This window comes from Saccopteryx bilineata, chromosome 7 (assembly GCF_036850765.1).
Source record: "Saccopteryx bilineata isolate mSacBil1 chromosome 7, mSacBil1_pri_phased_curated, whole genome shotgun sequence".
In the NCBI taxonomy this organism is placed as follows: domain Eukaryota; kingdom Metazoa; phylum Chordata; class Mammalia; order Chiroptera; family Emballonuridae; genus Saccopteryx; species Saccopteryx bilineata.
This window is the reverse complement of record NC_089496.1, coordinates 92,113,484-92,138,672: the sequence shown is the minus strand read 5'-3', so window position 1 is coordinate 92,138,672 and position 25,189 is coordinate 92,113,484. Positions and strand designations below refer to the sequence as shown.

Here is a 25,189-nt window from a genome sequence, read left to right as displayed (position 1 = left end):
AATTTATGTGTTTTTTGCTAAATGCCTGTCATCTTTGTACTGTATTCGTTGGGACTATTCACAGGTTTTGGCTTTATCCCCACTGGGGTGCTTTTCTCTAAGAATCAGGGAGCTATGACATGTGCATGGGAGAGCCTAATGCATGTGGGGGGCTGTAATAGGAAGCCTGATTATCTGCCTCCTCCATTGTGGTGTTTAATAGATGCTACTGATCTCAGGCTGGGCAAGAAGAATGGAAATTGACTCATCTACACAGAATACAGAAAGCACGCCAAAGCTAGGGGTGTTCCCCATGAAACTGAGGAGAGAAAAGAAAGCCTATTGTTCTAAGGGGCAGGCAATAGACTGGGATTTGTTTTTCCTCTCCCTCACTATTTTTAAAAGAGCATAAAAGGGGGATTTTTATCTGTTGAGTGTTCAACTGCTTCTGAACCCTTTCCTGCTAATTGCCCTGAAAACGATTCTGTGTTATCACGAGCTAAAGAATATGATTTTCATGTTGAAATAAAATTGATCTTAACAGTGAAACTCTTAGGAATCAAGATCTTGTTTCCAAACAGTGAGTGTGGAATTTCCTAAAATAGAATCCAGATAATGAGGACAAACCGGTCAAGAGGGTTGGTCCCATCCGCCTCTGAACCTTTCATTAAAAGTCACATTTCATTCAGAGCAAAAAATCTGGATTTTCAGAAATAAAGGGTGAAAGTGACAAAAGACTCCTATTAGCCATCGAACGCAATCCAGTGCTAAGTGTGGCTACCAACAGTAAAGACAACCATGAGCTTTCCCATTCTATACCCACCCCTGAGAAAATAAGCTTTTATTCTGTTTGAAATATTCAACTGTTGAAAGGGATGAAAATAATCGAAAGATTATGCCTCATGTAAAATTTGAATTATGTCTCAGAATGATAGTGTGAATACTTAGAGTGATAAGTTGAAAATTAATGCTCTAATTAGACTTCTGTTCTATCTGCCTTTTTTTTTTTTTTTAACTAAAAGGATGTACTATTGCGATGTCCTTTTCTGTGAAAGGATTAGTCCTGTATTAGTAGCATCACATCTATTTTACCCCAGGCAGAAAGGCAATAAGTATTACCCTCGATGTGCAGGGAAGTGCCAGGATTCAGCTGGCGTGTGCTACCTTCTGTGCACGTGTGTGTGTGCGACTTCCCTGACATGCCAAGAACATCGAAGTAGGCACTTAGGAGGTAAAGCTCAAAATATAATGGGAATGCACAGTCTTTTGGAGAACTTTAAAAAGGCACATGTAAGAATAAAATAATCCATCTCCCCAACTGAGGTTCTATGTCACTTAGCAGGGAATATCTGCCAAGAGGACTCCTGCACAGTTTTACTTCCCCTTCATGGAAATTTCTTTGATAGATGATCATGAAGCGAGGTCCTGGGGCTGGGGAGTAGCTGGTGCCTTGGGTACCTTTACTTCAGGTGGAACGGAGGAGCAGAAACCTGCTTTGGCGCAGTGGTCATCCTCCGTGGGCAACGATGTCACCAGGTTTCCTCTGTTCTTCCCCACCATCCAGGTCCCTCTAAATCATCTCGAGGTCATCTATACAAACCCTACACCCAAAATTTCCATTCCATTGCCATCATCCTCACCCCAACTCTTTCCTCACTTTCTCACTCCCCTCTTTCGGGAAATGAAGGATTGTGGAGTCTATAAGTCTAGCAGCAGAGGGGAAGCCCTGAGGCAGCCCTGCTATCTCCTGGGACTAAAGTGCTGAAAAGGCCAAGTAAGGTGGAGTATGGCATTTGGGAGCCCGGCTTGTTGAACTGAGGCAGTGGACTTGCTCTGATGTGTTCCCCAAGTTTGGCCAGGAAGGAACAGAGGACACTTACCTTGATCTGCTTGGTCTTCTGCTGCAGCGAGTGGCGGTAGATCTGCAGCTGCTCTGCAGTCTCGGGCCCGGGCTGCCGGGCCAGGACGTGCTTCAGTTCCACATACAGCTTCTCCTTTCCCTGGTGGAGAGCATAAGCACATGTAGAGATCAGCAGCCCCAGCAAGACAAGGAAAGAGCCTTTAGCAGCATGGGCAGGATGCTTCAGGACCATCCTAAGCTCTTCACAGCTCCTTGTGGATTACATTCACTCACAGATTCATTCAATGATGCATCAAGCTAACCCTGACAAAAGGTTAGGATGTGTCCAGCATTTGGAAACAAATAATAAGGCAGATGAGGAAGATAAAGTCCCTTTCTACCCAAACTTACGATCATAGCACTGAGAGACAAGGGCAGTGATGGAAGAAATCAATGAAGTGTTTTGTAAAGGCAGTGAGTGACCAATTCTGGTTGCAGGAGTTGGGGGGGATTTCACAAAAATGGAGCTTAAATTGTCACTTGAAGAACAAGTAAGTATTTTTTTCCCCAAGCACAGAGAGAAAAGGGGAGCTTTGCAGGCCAAAGTTCAGCCATAGGAAGGGGGAGTCTGGGTCAACCAGTACACAGGGCAGGAGGAGGGAGGAGCACAGAGAACAGGCTGGGCTTGTTGGTTGGAACTAGACTGTGTGTGTCACACACAGGATGTGGTTTGGGGCCACATCCTTTATACTTTGGGAGCCCAGGACAACGAGCCAAGGTGAACCAGGAAAATCAGATTTGGGGGAGAGCTGGCACTTATGGAGTGGAGAAGTAAGAAAGATCAGGAGAAAGAAAATAAAGGAGAGTCCCCAAAACCAAAAAAAAAGGCAGACATTTAAAACGAGAGGAACAATTTGAATGGTCAATGACATCCAATGGGCTACAGAGAAGCAACAGGAGAGGAACTGAAATGGCCTTTGGGGTAGACGATTAGCATAGCGCCACTGACTCATTCAGAAGGCTGCAGTGATGTTTTGGGAGCAAAAGTCACTGAGGTTGAAACAAATCAAGAGTAGAAAGTAGAGAAAATGAGTCTTTTAAGAAATATGGGAAGAAAAGATATCGAAAATGGTTTAAGGGAATACATTTTTCAAAAAATAATAAAAATATAAAACTAGGACACACAAATTTGTAGACTTAAAAGAAAGGACTTCCTAAAAACCCAAAACAAATTATAATTCGGTAACTTAATTTAACCAATAAACAACATAGAATTCCCTTTTGTACCCTAAAGTTTAATTGTTTATAACGTGCTTTCAGATCCTGGAACTAAAAATATTACCTACAAGGAAAGATTTATTTATAAGGCATTTCAATTCTAAATTCCCCTTTCTCTAAACCACACTAATTTAAACAAACATTGATAAAGACTAGTGTCTAGTCTCTATTCATTAGTCTCTGTACATATTGTTTTCTTAAGCTAATCATGTTAAAGGAACAAAATGTAAATAAAAGCCCTCTCATTAAATGAAACATCTAGTCAAAGGGAAACAATTTCTTACTTAGAGTTAAGTATTCTTAACATTGTCATCAAATAATCTGCTTTTTCCAAAGAACATAAACATCATTTTAAAAACAGGTAAAAGAGAAGTCATTAATTAGTCATTGTTACCATGTGTCTTAGTTTTTTGGGGGTTTTTTCTTTTCTCAGGCTGAATTATAGAAATTTTCTCATCAATAGCATGGCTCTATTTTCAAAAGAGCATAGCAACTTAAAAATTAGTTGGATGTCATAAGTTTCTGAAGAAACACACTTAACACAATACCCACCACTTAAGAAGTAATTCCAGAGGACCTGAAGATGGCGGCGGAGTAGGCAGACGCACAGACTCCCAGCTCACACCACCAAACTGGATTATAAACTAATTTATGAACAATCAGCGTGAAAAACCAAATCTGGACTACAAGAACAGCTTTCAAAAACCAAGGAGCAAAGAAGCCACAACAAACCTGGTAGGGAGCGCCTGAATCTCCCCTGCTTACAGGAATGGGGGGGGTGAGACTGGGCTCTCACTCCAAGGAAAAGAGCATTAAATACTGCTCACAGCCACTTGCCTGGCGACCAGGGAACAAGGTGTGTTGAAAGGGCCCGCTTGTCTTCCAAAAAGAAAAGAAAGAGAGAGACGGATGGTGAGGGGGAGAGGAATATAGGTGATGACATAAAAAGCTGACTCATTCAGTGCTGGAGGCGGCCATAACTGGGGGAGGGGCTGATCCTTCCACAAAGCAAAATACAAAAGTACTTCCAGGTCACAGAGATAAAGACATCTCTCCAGCTCCAATCAGTGCAACAGGACACAGCTGAAAACAAGAAGTGGGGAGGAGGGGCAGTAACTCAGGTCTCCATGGAGATCTGAGATACACCTCCCCCTACTGAAGCTGAGAAAGCAACTTGCCCCCAGAGAGATTAACTGGCAGAAAAGGACTTCAGAGCCTCAGGGAACACCCACCTCATTCCTGGATACATTTTCAAATAAGCCCCCTGCTGAGATAAGCAAACAAGACAATCACCTGTTAAGAAAACAAACAAATCAAGACTTCAAAGACGCTCAAATCCCAAAGTGGATTACAAATAATAGCTGATACCAACCCAAGAAGACCTAGAAACAACACAAGTAAAAACTGGAGGCAGACAACACCAAGCCTAGACTCAACCAGCTCTACAAAGAAGACCCCCAGACACAATGAGAAGACAAAGAAGTGCAATCCAAATGAAACCACCAGAGAGACCTTCAGGAGATGAACTGAGTGATATGGAAATAATCAAACTTCCAGATGTGGAGTTCAAAATAATGATTGCAAGGATGCTTAGGGATCTTAGAACAACAATGGATGGTCATCATGGACACCTAAATAAAGAAATAGCGAGTATAAAAAAGGATATTGAAATATTAAAAAAGAATCAGTCGGAGATGACAAATACAATAACAGAAATGAAGACCTCAATGGAAGGAATTAAAAACAGGATGGATACAGCTAAGGATCGAATCAGCAAGTTGGAGGACAACTGAAATGAAAGCATGAAAGCAGAGAAGAAGAAAGAAAAGAGACTCAAAAAGTCTGAGGAAACTCTTAGAGAGCTCTGTGACAACATGAAGAGAAATAACATCTGCATCATAGGGGTTCCTGAAGAAGAAGAGAAAGAACAAGAAATAGAGGGTTTATTCAATCATATTATAGCTGAAAACTTCCCTAAATTAATGCAGGAGAAACTCTCACAATTTCAAGATGCACAGAGAACTCCACTAAAAAGAAACCTACACCAAGACACATCATAATTAAAATACTAAAGCTAAGTGATAAAGAGAAAATATTAAAAGCTGTGAGAGAAAAAAAGGCTATCACCTACAAAGGAACCCCTATAAGGATGACATCAGCCTTCTCAACAGAAACACTTGAAGCCAGAAGGGAATGGCAAGAAATATTCAAAGTAATGCAGAACAAGAACCTACAACCAAGACTACTTTATCCAGCAAGGCTATCATTTAAAATTGAAGGAGAAATAAAAAGTTTCCCAGACAAAAAACAACTCAAGGAATTCATTACAACCAAACCAATGTTACAGGAAATGTTAAGGGGCATGGTGTAAACAGATCTAAGTGGGAAAAGAATATAGCAAAAGAGGAATACAGCTTTAAAGAATAAAATGGCAATAAACAACTACATATCAATAATAACCTTAAAAGTAAATGGATTAAATGATCCAATCAAAAGACATAGGGTATCTGCATGGATAAAAAAACAGGACCCATACATATGCTGTCTACAAGAGACACACCTTAAAACAAAAGATGCACATAGGTTGAAGGTAAAAGGATAGAAAAAAACATTTCATGCAAATGGAAATGAAAAAAAAGCTGGGGTAGCAATACTTATATCAGACAAATTGGACTTTAAAACAAAGGATATAGTAAGAGATAAAGAAGGCCACTACATAATGATAAAGGGAGTAATCCAACAGGAAGATATAACTATTATAAATATCTACTCACCTAATATAGGGGCACCTAAATATATAAAGCAGACTTTGATGGATATAAAGAGCGAGATCAACAGCAACACTATAATAGTAGGGGATTTTAATACCCCACTAACATCACTAGATAGATCCTCAAGAAAGAAAATTAACAAAGAAACAGCAGACCTAAAAGACATACTAGATCAACTTGATTTAATAGATATCTACAGAACCTTCCACCCTAAAGCAGCAGAATATACATTCTTTTCAAGTGCTCATGGTACATTCTCTAGGATAGACCACATGATAGGGCACAAAAGTGGTCTCAACAAATTTAAGAAGATTTAAATCATATCAAACACTTTCTCTGATCACAATGGCATAAAACTAGAAATCAACCACAACAGAAAAGCTCAAAAATCCTCAAACACATGGAAACTAAATAGCAGGTTGTTAAATAACGAATGGATTAAGAATGAGATCAAAGAAGAAGAAAAAATTCCTAGAAACAAATGATAATGAGCATACAACAACTCAAAATTTATGGGACACAGCAAAAGCAGTACTGAGAGGGAAGTTCATAGCACTACAGGCACACTTTCAGAAGCTAGAAAAAGCTCAAATAAACAACTTAACCCTGCATCTAAAAGAACTAGAAAAAGAACAGCAAGTAAAGCCTAAATGTAGTAGAAGGAAGGAAATAATAAAGATCAGAGCAGAAATAAATGACATAGAGACTAAAGAAACAATACAGAGGATCAATGAAACTAGGAGCTGGTTTTTTGAAAAGGTAAACAAGATTGATGAACCTTTAACTAGACTCACCAAGAAAAAGAGAGAGAGGACTCAAATAAATAAAATTAGAAATGAGAGGGGTGAAATAACAACTGACACAACAGAAATACAAAATATTGTAAGAAAATACTATGAAGAACTGTACGCCAAAAAACTAGACAACCTAGATGAAATGGACAAATTCCTTGAATCATATAATCTTCCAAAAATCAATCTGGAAGAATCAGAAAACCTAAACAGAACGATTATACCAAATGAGATCGAAACAGTTATCAAAAAACTCCCAACAAAGAAAAGTCCTGGGCCTGATGGCTTCACAACTGAATTCTACCAAATATTCAAAGAAGAACTAACTCCTATAATTCTCAAGCTATTTCAAAAAATTCAAGAGGAAGGAAGACTTCCAAACTCCTTTTATGAGGCAAGCATAATTCTGATTCCAAAATCAGGCAAAGACAACACAAAGAAAGAAACTTATGGGCCAATATCCCTGATGAATATAGATGCTAAAATCCTCAACAAAATATTAGCAAACCAGATCCAACAATATATGGAAAAAATCATACACCATGATCAAGTGGGATTTATTCTGGGGAGGCAAGGCTGGTACAATATTCGCAAATCTATCAATGTTATTCATCACATAAACAAAAGGAAGGAGAAAAACCACATGATAATTTCAATAGATGCAGAAAAAGCATTTGATAAAATCCAGCACCCATTCATGATCAAAACTTTCAGCAAAGTGGGAATACAGGGAACATACCTCAACATGATAAAAGCCATCTATGACAAACCCACAGCCAACATCATACTCAATGGACAAAAATTAAAAGCAATCCCCTTAAGATCAGGAACAAGGCAGGGGTGCCCCCTTTCACCATTCTTATTCAACATAGTCCTGGAAGTCCTAGCCACAGCAATCAGACAAGAAGAAGAAATAAAAGGCATTCCAGTTGGAAAAAAAGAAGTAAAGCTATCATTATTTGCAGATGATATGATATTGTATATAGAAAATCCTAAAGTCTCAGGAAAAAAACTACTGGACCTGATAAATGAATTCAGCAAGGTGGCAGGATATAAAATTAATACTCAGAAATCAGAGGCATTTTTATACACCAACAATGAACAGTCAGAAAGAGAAATTAAGGAAACAATCCCCTTCACTATTGCAACCAAAAAAATAAAGTACCTAGGAGTAAACTTAACCAAGGACTTGTACTCGGAAAATTATAAAACATTGATAAAAGAAATCAAGGAAGATATAAACAAGTGGAAGCATATACCATGCTCATAGTTAGGAAGAATAAACATCATTAAAATGTCTGTATTATCCAAAGTAATTTATAAATTCAATGCAATACCAATTAAAATACCAATGACATACTTCAAAGATATAGATCATATATTCCAAAAATTTATATGGAACCAAAAGAGAACACGAATAGCTTCAGCAATCTTAAAAAAGAAGAATAAAGTGGGAGGTATCACACTTCCTGATATCAAGTTATACTACAAGGCTATTTTACTCAAAACAGCCTGGTACTGGCATAAGAACAGGCACATAAATCAATGGAACAGAACGGAGAATCTAGAAATAAACCCACAGCTCTATGGACAACTGATATTTGACAAAGGAGGTAAGGAAATACAATGGAGTAAAGACAGCCTCTTCAACAAGTGGTGTTGGGAAAATTGGACAGCTACCTGCAAAAAAATGAAACTAGACCACCAACTTACACCATTCACAAAAATAAACTCAAAATGGATAAAAGACTTAAATGTAAGGCGTGAAACCATAAGCGTCTTAGAAGAAAACATAGGCAGTAAGCTCTCCGACATCTCTCGCAGTGATATATTTGCTGATTTATCTCCACAGGCAAGGGAAATAAAAGACAGGATAAACAAATGGGACTACATCAAACTAAAAAGCTTTTGCACAGCCAAAGACAATAAGAACAGAATAAAAAGACAAACTACACAATGGAAGAACATATTTGACAGTACATCTGATAAGGGGTTAATAACCAAAATTTATAAAGAACTTGTAAATCTCAACACCAGGAAGACAAACAATCCAATCCAAAAATGGGCAAAAGAAATGAATAGACACTTCTCCAAAGAGGATATACAGATGGCCAATAGACATATGAAAAAATGCTCAACATCACTAATTATTAGAGAAATGCAAATTAAAACCACAATGAGATATCACCTCACACCAGTCAGAATGGCGCTCATCAACAAAACACAGAATAAGTGCTGGCAAGGATGTGGAGAAAAGGGAACTCTCCTGCACTGCTGGTGGGAATGCCGACTGGTGCAGCCACTGTGGAAAACAGTATGGAGATTCCTCAAAAAATTGAAAATCGAACTGCCTTTTGACCCAGCCATCCCACTTTTAGGAATATACCCCATGGACACCATAGAATGGTTCCAGAAGGAGAAATGCACCCCCATGTTTATAGCAGCATTGTTCACAATAGCGAAGATCTGGAAACAGCCCAAGTGTACATCAGAGGACGAGTAGATTAAAAAGCTTTGGTACATATATACTATGGAATACTACTCAGCCATACGAAATGATGACATTGGATCATTTACAATAACATGGGTGGACCTTGATAACATTATACGGAGTGAAATAAGTAAATCAGAAAAAAACTAAGAACTATATGAACCCATGCATAGATGGGACATAAAAATGAGACTCAGAGACATGGACAAGAATGTGATGGTAACAGGGAGTGGGGTGGAGGGGTGGGGAGGGGGCGAGGAAGGAGAGGGAGGGAGTGGGGGGAGGGTAGGGGCACAAAGAAAACCAGATAGAAGGTGATGGAGGACGATTTGACTTTGAGTAAGGGGTATGCAGCACAATCAAAGGTCAAAATAATCTGGAGATGTTTTCTCGGAACATATGTACCCTGATTTATCAATGTCACTGCATTAAAATTAATAAAAATAAGATTAAAAAAAAAAGAAGTAATTCAAGAAATGACAAGGAGATTCAAAAGCCCATGCAAAAGAAGAAAACATCAGCAAAAGGAATTGCTAAAGGGTGACTTTGCCTTGCTCTACAGCACCCCCATTACACATGACAATATAATCTTCCCAGTCAGCGGAGGCTGCAAGCGATGAGAAAGATATCAGAGGTGAGTTTATTTTCTATAGCCACTTAATGCCTGCTCTGCTGGGGAAATAACATTTCTGACAAGGATTCAATTTGGAAAGGGTAATAAATATGTGGAGAAGTCCATGAAACTGTTTTGTCCATTTCTTTCAGCTTACTTTTCTCTAGACCAGAAGAACGGGTCGACTTGAAAAGCAAAGAACCCCACACTGATGAGGAGGACACAATCCAGTGTGGGACAGAATCATGTAATGTCTGAAGCTGAAAAGCCATCTTACTCCAGGAACCTTCAAAGGTTTTCATAGGAATAATTCTTTTCGATTGCTCCTGGTGGGGAGGGAGGAGAGAGACACAGAAGAAAAGCTGGAAGAAGCAAACATTCTTGCCTCACCTCATAGGTGAGAATCCCAAGGTCGACAGGAATGAATGATGTTCCGAGTCCCTGGACAAGTCAAAAATCTCATCCTGAGTTACTCAAGGATCACTTTTCCCGTGCAACACCTCCGCTGGGGCTTGAAATTATGTTATAACCCTAAAAGAATCTAGATCAAATTGAGCTACATAATTCCTAAAAGCTACATGATAATAGAATGATAGAGCCAGGTTCAGAGCCAGGTTAGAGGGCTTTAGCAGGAAGAGCATGACCAACCTTCCACCTCCCCTGACCGACACCATCTGAATGAGCCTTGCCCATGTCCCCTAATAAGACGTGTAATGTTCATATAAAGGGGACAATGGTGCCGCTCATCCTGCTGTCTTCTTTAACTTCCTGGGCTTTTTAGAAGTGGTAAGTGAATTGAAATGCATTTATTTATTGTAAAAGATAACTAAGCAACGGGAACAGTGTAGGGGGAAAATGAAGACACTGAGTAAATTAGCATTAAACCCGCGTGAGTATTCAAAGTCAAAAAGTTCTAAGAGTTCAATAATCCAGGACAAGTGACACATACATGTGTGTTCTCAGTCGGTGGAAAAAGTACCAAATGGAATCTCGGGGACTAGGACAGTGGAGTGTATGAAGAGCAGAGGGAACGGGAATGGGAGGGCCATGGGCAAAACGCACTGCCAGGCTCCAACGCATAATGTTAGTCTATGCTTACAGCGGGGAACCTGATAAAACCAAAGTGAAGGCTGGCCAGCATTAACATTCTAGCTATGTGTATCATACAGATTTGTATTTGGGGAGAACGTGCCAGTAATTTAGATAAATATGGAGTGTTTGATGGATTGAAGGTCTTAAGTACAATTGTTTTCCAATTTATTTCTCTCCTAACCCTCCAAAAGGGCCAACCAAGCTCTTCAAACATTGTGCAATGGTGTGTATAATAACCCCATTTAGAGACAAAGCATGCAATTCTATTATAAAGAGAATCTATCTTAGGCAACAGAGACTCATTTGCTGTCCGATGTATATTGTCTCCATCAGCCAGCAGTGGCAGAACCAGCTGCCTTGTGACACATAACCTGTCCTTCTTCATTAAGTTGCCTCCATTTCTTTTTACACCAAGTCAATTAATTTGTCACTGGTTTAGAAGTACCATATGTCAATGAAACATCAAAAGAAAATCATAAATACTTTATTATTTCCCCACCAACAAAAGCTTGCATCTTCAGGTTGGCGTTTCTTTATTCAGAGTTTGCTCATACCAGATATCAATACCATTTTATCTCATGCCTCACTCTTTAAATTACTTTATGAACAGCTATACTAGAAAAAAAGCTAAACTATTCATGCCAGGAGGCTAGCTTTCTGTTTGGCTGAGGAAGTCTTGCAGCATTAATCGTACTATGTCCATCCTTCCTATTTAGATATGTTCTCTTCCTAGATATCCTAGTCTCTCGGTTGGACAGACTCACTCACAGTTGTGGATTCTTTTGTTACAAGGGCCTCTGCCAAGTTCATTGTCAATGGTGGCTTCCTTTTAAAGTGGTAAGTAATTAATTACAGCATTAGCTTCAAATAATGCTATCATTACATGGTTACAGTCTCTAACTGCCATATTGGAAACAAAGAATCATGCAGACTTCAGGAGTCTATATTTTATCTGACAATAAATTAAAACTCTATATTCTGAACGGTCTATGCAAATAAGACTCAGTGCTATTCTGGGTACAATTCAGAGGGAAAAAAAAATGAATTGCTCACAGAACTCCTTTCCCCACAGAGCTACAATTTTATATTCACTGCCTGTTTATATTCCCTGTCTTTTGCTTGGCACCTTCAGCTGAAAACAGAAGGTAGTTCATGTTCAATTTGCACCTTAACCGCTCTTCCTCCTCAGCTCGCCTACTCAAGGCAATAACTGACTAAGAGAAACTAGTTAATTCTGTTTAAATCTGAGTCTGTATTTGGCAAATGCCAATGCATTGATTCTGCTCACCTTGGATTCATCGATTTGCCTGGGTGAGCTCTGGGAATAATCATCTCACCCCGAGACCAGCTAACTCATGTGAACAGGCAGCTTTCCTTGTGAGCCAAAGATCCGCACTTATCTACACCTACCAGGGCGAGAGCCGCCCACTCAGGTGCTTGGATACCATGTACTCCCAGAAAAGAGATACTGTCTTGTCTTCGCTCTAGCTCACCCAATGGGTTCAAAATGAAGTTGTTTTTTTTTAATTCCAGAACTAGGGCTCCCAGAAAGGCTACATCACAGAACACACAGAAAATGTCTTTTGCAGATGTCAACAGATACCATTTATGTTATTTCAGTATTTAATCTTTATAAATCCATTCTCTCTCTCCAATTGAATTATGAGCCTTTAAGGTCAGAACCACAAAGAATCTTTCTATATATCTTTTGTACCTACTATTATGCTCTACTCATTCTAGGGGCTCAGTAATTCTGTTGTTAGCAATTATATTGTCAGCAAACTAGCCCATTATCTTTTAGTAGTACCCATCAACAGAGGTGAGATATATCGATGTTGAGAACTTTTATTTGAAATAGACCATTGGGTAACATCTTCCAGTTAGCAGGGCTTGTATAATTCACTGGTATTATAAATTTCATAACTTTGAACTAAATATTTTCATTGTCTATCTTGTATATAACTCAGGAAATCACTTGATGCACAAACCTTGATCTCTCAGTTAAGTGTTTGGAGTGGTTTTCTGATACTGCGGGTGGTTTCAAACACTTTTTTAATTCATAAAGCTTGTAAATGGATTCAATTAATTGGCTCTGAAATCTCTACTTCTGTGCACAGGCGCACACTGGTACGTGGAAGTGTAAAATGCAAACATAACTCAAACTACAGTCCTCAACTAAATAATGTGTGTTGACTTTTTTCCCAACAGCATCCTTAAACACAGAAATTCTAACTGTACACATAACTCATTTCCCCCCCCAAAAAAAATGCAATACATTCTTGCCTCGTTGCCTGGTTTCAGTCCATTTTCTATCCTCCTATCCCTACCCATAATTCTTTACAAAAGACTAAAGCCAGATTTCCAATCTTAAGCAAAATTGCTTCCCTCTCTATATAAAGGCAACTCCAGAACACTGCCTAATTTATCTAGAAATGCCTGGTTTTATTAGTAGAAAAATAAATTTAAAACTCTGTAAACATATTGCATTTCTATCTAACTTTAGAAAAGGAAAAAATAATGGCTGATACCTTGAGTCTTTCTTTGTTTATTAGCTTTATAACAAAAACGCCAGCTAAACTGAACTCTGGACCTATCTTGTTTACGATGTCATGAAGTGGTAAAGCCCCGAGAGGGTATGCTGAACTTGGGGATGGGACAGAATTACACAGCTGAGTTCCTTATGAGCAGGGAACTACTTGGTTACACAGTGGTTCTTGGCTTCGGATGTAGATGATTAAGTGTTTTATGAGGCATATGAGAAATTTGCATGGACTAACCTTCTCTATTTTTGTAACAACTGGAAAAATGCTTCTGGTGCATTCTGATAGAAGCAATACAAACTTTCTTGAGAGATCATTTTGTAAGTGATTTTATTTCCAAATGCAAATATATGTTTGTGAAGTCCTATACAAAATATATAATGATCTAGGTTAGCCTGAACTTCATTTATAAAATGGTTGACTTATTTCACCTTTGCACCTTTCTTAGCAACTTAATATATGTGAAAAATTTGTATATTAAGTAGTGATAGTGTTGACTTTTGCAAAAACCTGTAATAAAACAGCTCTAGAAAATTCAAGTCAACTAAATTTCTATCTAGTACCAGTACTATGCATATTATTGTGATATTTCATACATAGATAAGTAAAACCAAAAACTTTAAGGAGCTTACTATTCAGTTGACGAAAAACAAATAACTAAGTCATAAAAGAAGACAAGAGTAATTCCAGGTCCCCAAAGAAGTACAAAAAATAGTGTTCTGTGCATGGGTGGATTCAAAGGTAGGGATGACATCCATTTGGTGGGTGGACCATAGGAACGGAAATAGGTTAGATGGATTATGGTGAGAATAACAGTAAAAACAGTAACATTTGTATTAATAAATTAGATAAGAGCTTCACAATCAAAAGGCAAATTTAATAAAGTCAATACACTTAACATGTGACCAATTTCCATAAGATGCAGTAAAAAAAAAAGTTTGACTATACAGTGGTGCCTTGAGATACGAGTTTAATTCATTCTGTAACTGAGCCTGTAAGTCAGTCAACTCGTATATCAAACAAATTTCTCCCATTTAAAATAACTGAAATAGATTTAATCCATTCCAGCCCTGTGAAACATCCCCAAACTATCCTAAATTATGAAAAAAGACATGATTTTAATTAAGAAACACAGATGTATACTTTACCAATGCATAACAAAATATATGAAATAAAAGAAAAAAGTGTTATTTAGTACTGTATTCTTACCTTAGAGACAGATGAGTGTGGCTAACAGAGGTGACTGGCAAAGGAGGAGGGAGGGAGAAAGGAATGCGGGCACTGTAGACATGTAAACTAAAACTGCACTTTCTTAACACTAACTGTAAACTAAAACTGCATTTTCTTTACTTTAAACAAAACTAAAACTCCACTTTCTTTACTTAAAATCAGGGGTCCCCAAACTACAGCCCGCGGGCCGCATGTGGCCCCCTGAGGCCATTTATCCAGCCCCCACCGCACTTCCGGAAGGGGCACCTCTTTCATTGGTGGTCAGTGAGAGGAGCACATTGACCATCTCATTAGCCAAAAGCAGGCCCATAGTTCCCATTGAAATACTGGTCAGTTTGTTGATTTAAATTTACTTGTTCTTTATTTTAAATATTGTATTTGTTCCCGTTTTGTTTTTTTACTTTAAAATAAGATATGTGCAGTGTGCATAGGGATTTGTTCATAGTTTTTTTTTATAGTCCAGCCCTCCAACGGTCTGAGGGACAGTGAACTGGCCCCCTGTGTAAAAAGTTTGAAGACCACTGCTTAAAATGAAACCACAAAAACTTAATTGTAAAAAAATGCACTTTCTTAACTTTAAACTTAACCTAAGCTTAACATTACATATTTTTCATTTAATTATCACCTATTTTTGCCTTTTTGGCTGCACTTTCAGCACTGTCACTTGCAGGACTTTTGAATAAAAATCTACCCAAAGAGGTTTGCTTTTGCCTGCCTTTTAAAATGTTACAGAAATGTGACAAATAAGTGTCATTAAAAAGTGCTGAAGCACGACCAGTTGAAACTTTTTCTGGGTGTTTCTTTTCAATGAAACTTGAAAGCTTCTCCCACATTGCCAGCATGTCTTTAATTTCACTTGTCGAAATCACTTCCTCCAACTCTACCTCCTCCTCACTACTAATCTCTTGCAGAAGCTCCTTCAACTCCTCAATTGAGAGTTCCTCCTCATGTTCCTCGACAAGCTCCTTTACGTCACCCTCATCTACCTTGAGATCCATCAACTTTCTGAGGGACACAATCTCTCCCAATGCTCTACCTCAGTCTCAGTCTCTGGTTCGAATCCTTCAAAGTCCCTGTCTGCAACAACATCAGACCATAACTTTTTCCATGCTGAGTTCAAGGTTCTTCTTGTAAGTTCTTGCCATGCCAAGTCAATAATGCATAAACATATCACAATGTTGTAGTAATCTTTCCAAAACTCTCGAAGGGTTAGAATTGTATTCTCAGTCACCTCAAAGCAGCGGCAGAACAAGTGCTTTGTGTAAAGCTTTTTAAAGTTGAAAATGACCTGTTGTCCATAGGTTGCAAGATTGAAGTCATGTTGGGTGGGAGGTAGAGGACTTTCATGAATTTGAACTTATCGAGAATGTCATCTTCAAGACCAGGTCATTATCAAGGATTAGTAATGCTTTCATCGGGAGTTTATTTTCTTGAAGATATTTTTTCACTGCAGGACCAAAGATGAGATTTACCTATTCAATAAAATACTGCTGCATAACCCATGCCCTAGCATTGGCGCGCCACAATAACCTGCAGTTTTTCTTTAAGAATCTTGTGAGTTTTAAAGGCTCAAGGATTTTCGGAATAATACACTAGCAGTGGCTTTACTTTACAGTCATTGCTAGCATTTTCACACAATGCAAGGGTCAGACAGTCCTTCATGGGTTTATGGCCTGGCAGCTTATTCTTCTCTGTGGTGATAAAAGTCCTCCAGGGCATTTTTTTCCAAAACAATCCTGTTTCATCACAGTCGAACACTTGTTGGGGAATGTAACATTCCTTTGTGCTAAGCGTGGCAAAATGTGAGATGTACTCCTCAGCTGTCTTAACGTCAGCGCTCGCAGCTTCACCACGTCTCACCACCGAGTGGATGCCAGATCCCTTCTTGAAATTTTCAAACCAGCCGTGACTTGCCTTAAACATATCTTCTGCTGCCTCTTTTGAGGTTGATGGTTCTTTCTTCTTCAAGTCGCCATAAATAATACGTGTCTTTTCTCATATTACAGTCTCCATCACTGTATCTCCTGCCAGCTCTTTCTCTTTCACCCACACCAGCAGAGAAGCTTCTTCATTTCTTCATGGATATTTGTCCTTAATTGGGACAGAATTGTAGTTCCTTTCGCTGGATTTGCACTTTTGATGGCATCCTCTTGTTTAAGGATGGTACAAATTGTAGATGTATTGCGGTCATACAGCCTTGCCAATTCAATCACTCACACACCGCGTTCATGTTTTTCTATTATTTCTTGCTTTACTTCTATCGACATCATTCTCTCATTCTTCTCACCATTGTCCTTTACACTCACTTTCTTCAGTCCCATGATAGCACACAAAAAAATTAGTAAAAATTGCAAAAATAATGCAAGAACGAGCACAGCGCACGAGATTCAACTTGATTCTGCGGGTAACATGTGAGAAAGAATGAGATGCTGGTGTTGTGCTGCCGATACTGGACCCGTGCACCAACGTGCCAACTAGTGGCAGCTTCCCGAATCACGACTCGTATCTCAGAATTTCGCTTGGATCTCGAACAAAAACATGGACCAAGTCGCAGCTCATATCTTTAAAAAAAAAAAAAAATTGTATGTTGGTCTGCTCGTATCTCAAGGTACCACTGTAATTTTTTCCTTAAAAAACTGATCTAATACTCAAAAAAAGAAGTTTATTTGTCTTGTAGTTGAAAACTTTATATTTTAATTTTAATAATGTACTATTTACTGGAAAAATAACCTATTAAAATGACTAGGGTTTTTGACATAACAGAATTATATAGAACAATTTGACTGTCTTCATTTATGTCACTTCTGCAGTACAACTTTTTCTTAAGGTTTTATTATATAACAACCATCCAAAAGACTATATAGCATATAGAACTATAAAGCATAATAGTGAAACGAAATAGAACATTATCAAATACCTAGCATCTGTGTACTTCCTTCTCCATCTCACCCCTGTACCTGCACATCAGCCAGGGTAAGTACCATTCTGAATCCCATTATCATTCCTAAGATTTTTTCATATCATTTATCATACATCTATTACTTAATTTTGCTTCACTTGAGCTTTATAAAAACATATCTAAGTGTACTTAGTTTTCTTTGACTCAACATGATGTCTCTTAAATGTATTGATATTGTATGTTTCTGTTCATGTTATTCTGTCGGGTGAGATTCTACAATTTACTCATTTTCCTATTGGTGGACATTTAGGTTGTTTCCAGGGTTTTGTCTATATCAACAATATTGCTCCGAACATTCTTGTGCATGCTTCTTAGTTTACAAGCACAAGTCTTCCCAGCACATAGACCTAGATAGAGGGGGAATTGGAATGATTGTGTCTGACAGATATAAAAATGTTCTACTTTGTAAGATAATGTAAAATTATTTTCCAAAGTGTTTAATAAAAATCCCCACTGATTTGCATCCTTGCCATTGCTTAGTGTTGTCAGGCATTCCTAAGCACAGGACTTGATCCACTGAGGTTATGAGATAAGGTGTGTTGTTTTAAGCCACTGAATTAGTGGTAATTTGTAACAGAGCAACATATAACTAATACAGACATCTCAACTTTTGCCTCTGGAAACAATAAGATGGTATCTCAATGTGGTCATACATTTATTTTCTCTCCTTATATAAGTTTGAGCATTTATTCAAGTTTATTCATCATTTCTGTTTCTCTTTCTTAGAAATTCCTGTTCACATACATTGTCTTCCTATTTTTCTACTGAGTTGTCTGTTTCTTCTTGGTTTGTAATTCTTTATATATTCTGAATAGATAAAAACAGGGGTGGGCAAAAATAGGTTGACAGTTGTTCATATGGCAAATAATACAATAAATAATAATACAAGAGTAAACTCTGTTTTGCATAGTCATAATGGTAAACCTACTTTTGCCCACCTCTGATGTATAAAATCGTTCTTTTTTTTTTCTAGTGAGAGAAACAGAGACAGAGAAAGGGACAGACAGGAAGGGAGAGAGATGAGAAGCATCAGTTCTTCATTGTGGCACCTTAGCTGTTCATTGATTGCTTTCTCCCATGTGCCTTGACCTGGGGGCTCCAGCTGAGCCCGTGACCCCTTGCTCAAGCCAGCAACCTTGGACTCATGCCAGCGACCTTGGGCTTCAAGCCAGCAACCTTTAGGCTCAAGCCAGTGACCATGGGGTCACTGTCTGTAATCACCCTGCACTCAAGCCAGGAACCTCAGGGTTTTGAACTTGGGTCCTCTGCATCCCAGGCCAACGCTCTATCCACTGCACCTCTGCCTGGTCAGGCTGTGCTTTGTTTTCCTTAGAACTTCTTTTGAGAAGCAGACATTCTTAATTTTAACATAGAAAGATTTATCCATAATTTCTTTTAACGATTAAAGCTATTTGTATCTTAGGTAAATACTGAGACCAATTACTTTTAAAGGACTTATTTTATCAGAACTATTCAAAGACTTCATTATTTTTTCCCAAATCACATCTTAATCCTTGATAGTTAAAACATTTTTGAGGTATCTATATTTATACTTGTTCAATTTTCACTTTTTCCACCAGATGCTGTTATTGCCTTTGTATACGATGCTGGCTTTTTTTTTTTTTATATCACTGCATTGACTTTATGAGATACTGGCATGTTTTTCAAAGTTTACTATTTTACATTATAAATGCTTTGCATTGAATTTTCATTCCCTGTCGCCTATTAGTAAGATTGAACAATTCTACTGAAAAAGAGAGTCCAATAATGTCAAGGTGAGCAGGAGTTAGTCACATGATGCAAGGAAGCATGACATATGACTGGCAAGTTCACTAGTGAATATATTTATATTATGACAATAGTCCCTTTCCCACTCAATCTTGCAATCTGAGAGAATTGGACAAAGAATACTTGAAAGAGGAACAGAAGCAAAAGCAGCAGCTCTCGTTATAGCACACGTATTACAGATGGCTCAAACATGTGCCATTTCAATAACGCATCACAACACACCTGAGAACTGATTACTCATCTGTTTAAACATACAATCATCCAACCATTCATTTACCCAACCGTTGATCCATCCATCCATCTATCCTGATGCTTGAGAACAATTGTTGTGGTTATTCTCATTATCACCAGCTACTATAAAGCTCACAAAAATTAGGGGATATTTTATAACGTCATATTCATTTTGAAATATCCCCTAATTTTTATGAGCAGTATATTTATTAAGGAATTGATATATTCTGGTTACTTTTCACAAGTTATATCTAATCCTTATAACAATTCCATAAATTAGTGGGCATCTTCACTTTTACACTTGGGCAAACAGGTTAAATAATTGAAGAAAACCTAATTCCAAAAGACCATAATCCTTCTTTTATACTATGTCGTCCTCAAGGAATTTAGAGTCTAATGAGAAAGACAGAAAAACGAGTGAACCAACAATATGTTGTGATAAAAGCAATTCTAAATAGACACAGATGATACCACAAGTATCAGAGGAGGGCAGCCCTTAAAGGAAAGGGCCCTGAGAGCCCATCGATAATGGTCCATCACTTCCCAAGCTCAAAGGGTTCATCTGCTAAGGCTGCCTAGCTAGTTCCATATGTTTATTTTCTCTGTATATTTGTCTGTCTCTCTTTCTCTCTCTCTCTCTCTCTCTCTCTCTTTCTCCTGCCCTCTCTCCCCCCCACATACACATACACATGCACACATCATTGCTTCTTGCTGATTTTTTTCCAGTGTGGGTGAACTACACTGCATGAATATTGGGGTTCAAGAGGGAGAGATGGCCTAGGGGCATGGTTCAATCAAATATATTACATATTCCTTCGTCCTAAAAGGGGATTCTTCCTCAGTCTCTAATTTGCCTAACTTAGAAGACCTCAAGGCTTCCTATAATTCTCTCCTTAAAGCCTGGGATCAAGAATCAAGCCAGAAAGTAGACTCCCAGCTTCCTGTCACCAAGGGCCCACTGAGACAGGAAACATAAGAGAAATTCTAGAACCATAAATAATCAATTGGGCTTACAATATGAGTGATCTCTTGGGAACTAACAGAAAAAGGCAGAATGATTACAATTATTCAAAAATTAATAATAATAGCTAATATTTATTAAACACACAACACAAGCTCTGAAAACCACTTTTAGACATTATTCAAGTAATCCTCATACATCAATCCCATTTCACAAATGAGGAAACTGAGTCTTAGCAAGGTTAAGTAATTTGCCCAAGATTACACACCTACAAATTACACTCAGAATTCTAACCCAGGCCAGTGTAACTCCAAAGCCCGGACCAGCACACCATTGGTTCTATTCAGTCCATTGCCAAACCACCTCCTGCAACCATTCTTCATCACCAGCCAAACCAGACGGAGGGGTAAAGAGAGAACAGAGCAGCTGTGTAACTATACACTGACAATGATGGCTGCATACAAAAAGGACCTCACACTACCAAGTTATGAAAGCATGCGACGGGGCCAATGGAAGGTAGCTCAGGGAAATCTCACTAACATGGAAAATTCTTTGGAATGGTGCATAGTTTTGAGTAAGCCAAATTAAATTTTAACACAAGTAATACTCTGATGGAATTACATACCCAAGTTGAAATAACTCCAAGTAATGTGGCTATTCTGATTAAATCCTAAAAAGCTTCCAAGCATGACATCAGAGGAATGTCTCAGAGCTCCGTCCTCTCTCCGCTCCCCAGCATGCGCCCTGTATGCTCATCACACTAAGTCACTGTCACTTCCTGATCCACCAGGTTCACTCAAGCTTCCTTGCCTTTTGAAGTAGCCACTAATTTCTCCGGAATGTCCTTCTCCCACTACTACCCACACCTTTTGTCAAATCTTCTCTTCTATCAAGACCATACTCAAAGTCACTTCTGTTTGGGAGACCTTTCCAATGTCAATTTGACTGCATCAGTTTAACTTGGTGTTATCACCATATTGTTGAGTATTTCAACCTTGGGTTGATTTAGTCATATTCTTTGGTTCACAGTATATGATCATCATTGATCCACTTTTAATATTATATTTTATATATAGCATAAATAACAGTACAATAAGAATCTTCAGTATGACATATTTTTACACAACTGATTTATTTTTCTCTGAATTCCCAGTGTAGAATTTCTGAGTCTGAGATTGCACATTATAAGGCTTGTGGTATTATGGAGGAAAGTATGGTGGTTCCTCAGAAAACTGCAAATAGAACTACCTTATGACCCAGCAATCCCTCTACTGGGTATATACCCCAAAACCTCAGAATCATTGATACGTAAAGATACATGTAGCCCCATGTTCATTGCAGCACTGTTCACAGTGGCCAAGACATGGAAACAACCAAAAAGCCCTTCAATAGAAGACTGGATAAAGAAGATGTGGCACATATACACTATGGAATACTACTCAGCCATAAGAAATGATGACATCAGATCATTTACAGCAAAATGGTGGGATCTTGATAACATTATACGGAGTGAAATAAGTAAATCAGAAAAAAACAAGAACTACATGATTCCATACATTGGTGGAACATAAAAACGAGACTAAGAGACATGGACAAGAGAGTGGTGGTTACCAGGGGTGGGGGAGGGAGGACGCAGGAGGGAGGGAGGGAGAGAGTTAGGGGGAGGGGGAGGGGCACAGAGAAAGCTAGACGGAGGGTGACGGAGGACAATCTGACTCTGGGTGAGGGGTATGCAACATAATTTAATGACAAGATAACCTGGACATGTTTTCTTTGAATATATGTACCCTGAATTATTAATGTCATCCCATCAACATTAATAAAAATTTATAAAAAAATAAATAAATAAGGCTTGTGGTATGTGTTCAATAAATATTAGCTATTATTATTATTATTATTATTTTATGAATAATTAAAATCATTCTGCCTTTTCCTATTAGTCCCCAATGGATCATTCATATTACAGGTCCCATTGATTATTTATGGTTCTAGAATTTCCCTTATGTTTCCTGCCTCAGTGGCCCTGACATGAAACTGAGAGTTGACTTTCTGGCTTGACTCTTAAACCCAGGCTTTAAGGAGAGAAATATAGGAGACTTTGAGGTCTTCTAAGTTAGACAAATTAGACAGAACCTGAGGAAGAAGGCCCTTTGGGGACAAAGAAATATCCACTTGATTTAAGCATGCCCCTACCAAACCCTTCTAGAAAGTTTATATCAATTTAAACTCCACCCACTCTATATAAAAATGTCTATTACCCTTACATTCTCACTAGCACTAAATATCTTTCTTTGTTGTTGTTTGAGAAAGGGACAGAGAGGGACAGACAGACAGGAAGGGAAAGAGATGAGAAGCATCAACTCATAATTGTGGAACCTTAGTTGTTCATTGATTGCTCTCTCATATGTGCCTTGATGGGGGGGGCTCCAGCTGAGCCAGTGACCCCTTGCTCAAGCCAGCAACCTTGGGCTTCAAGCCAGTGACCTTTGGGCTCAAGCCATAATTCCATGCTCAAGTAGCAACCTTAGGGCTTTAAGTCTGGGTCCTTAGCACCCAAGGCCAACGCTCTATCCACTGTGTCACTGCCTGGTCAGGCAGCACTTTAAGTATCATTATTCTCTTTTTTCATCTTTGCCAGTCTGATAGGAAAAAATATATATATATTCTTTTAATTTTCATTCCTTTGATTCCTAATCATGTTAATTATATTTTACATATTTATTAGCCATTCATATTTCTTCCTTTGTCAATTGTTTGCTTATGATCTCTACCAACCTAATCATTGAGGCAATCATCTTTTTAATTGATTTGCAAAATATCTTTATATATCAAAGATAATAAGGGATATTAAGCTTTTTTCTGCCATATTTGTTGCAAATATTGTTTTCCATCTTTCTATTTTTAAAGTATTTTTGCTATACTGATAATGTTTTAAAATTTTATGTAGACAAAGCTATCACTCCTTTATTTTGTGATTTCTGTATTTGGTATAATACTTAGAAAATCTTTCCCTACCTTTAGAAACAGACCATAGAGAGATACTCATATATGCATACAAGGAAACTTGTACAGGAATGTCTGTTGTAATATTTTTACAGGTCCTGACCAGCTTGCTCAGTGGATAGAGCATCGGTCTGGCATATGAATGTCCTGACTTCATTTCCCAGCCAGAGCACACATGAGAAAAGACCATCTGCTTCTCTCCCCCTCCCTTTTCCCCTTCTCCCCCTCTTCCCCTCTCCCTCTTCCTCTCCCACAGCCAGTGGCTCGATTGGTTTGAGCGTGGACCCTAGGTGCTGAAGATAGCTCAGGTGGCCCAAGCACCATCCCCAGACAAGGGTTGTTGGGTGGACCCTGATTGGGGCGCATGCAGGAGTCTGTCTCATTATATATCCTCCTGTCACTTAAAAATAAAATAAATTAAATTAAATTAAAATAAATACTTTTATAATAGTGAGAGTTGGGAGGGATTAAATGTTTATCATAAATAAATAAATATATTAGAGATATAACATAGAATTATCTACAACATCTATGTGTAGCAACATGAATATCTCTCAAAAATATAATGTTGAGAGATAAATAAATAAATAATAAAACATGCAGTACCGCACCATGTGTGTAAATGTAAAACATGCAAGTAATTCTCTCTGTTGTTTATAGATGCATCAATTTGCAGAAATAGAAAAAAAAATGTACTGAAGAAATACACACCAAATTCATGGTCATTGCTGCCTCTAGGAAGATCAGAAAAGAAATGAGATTTTGAAAGGGTAAAAAGAGGCCTTCACTCAATCAGAAAGCTCTAGTGATTTTTTTTAACTGAAACAAATGTGACAAAGCATTATTAATATTAACCATTCTGGTTGGGTAGAGAGTATGTTTTCTGTTATATTCTACTGTTTTCTATTGCACTACTTTTCTGCATTAATATTGTTCCCCAAATTAGAGAGGGTGGCTTTCCCCACCCTCCATGAATATATGGAAATTCATTTTTATTTTATTCTAGAATCTTTGCAATACATCTTATTTTAGTATATGGTATGAAGTAGGACTCTAATTGAATGAATTAATGAATGAGTGAGTGAATGAGTGAAGAAAATGAGTGAATAAAAAGAATGATGAAAGACTGCCCCATCTAAATAACTAAATAATTCTCAGCCACTGCCAAGAGTGTCATCATTCAGATTATATTAACATGCTCAGTTAACCAGAAAGAATTTAGCAGTTGAGCTCGTACTCAAGTAATCATGGCCATAAAATAGATTGATGCTGGTCACCATGGTAGCCACTTGCAACAAGTGGCTATCAAGCACTAGAAATGTGGCTAGTCTGAATTGATATGCACTGCAAGTATAAAATACATACCCTATACTATAGACTTAGAATTTTAAAATGTAAAATAATATATCAGTAACTTTTAAAATTCATTTCATGTTGAAATGACATTATTTTGGATAAATTGGGTTAAATATATATATATACATATTTTGTTAAAATAATTTTACCTGATTCTTTTTACTTTGTTCTTGTGACTACTAGAAAATTTGTAATTATATTTTTGTTGGGACAGTGCTGAAATAGAGCAGCACTGTTGTTTTAGATCTGAAATTATAGAAGAAAAA

At 38.0% G+C, this 25,189-nt stretch overlaps 1 protein-coding gene across 2 annotated transcripts in view; it reads right to left on the bottom strand.

The window, feature by feature from the left end:
* Window positions 1-25,189, bottom strand: part of CFAP58 (cilia and flagella associated protein 58) — a 123,562-nt gene that overhangs the window by 7,025 nt on the left and 91,348 nt on the right. For both annotated transcript variants that reach the window (XM_066239191.1, XM_066239192.1), the window contains exon 16: window positions 1,860-1,979. In XM_066239191.1, the coding sequence (XP_066095288.1) occupies window positions 1,860-1,979 (120 nt within the window). The remainder of the gene's footprint in view (window positions 1-1,859; window positions 1,980-25,189) is intronic.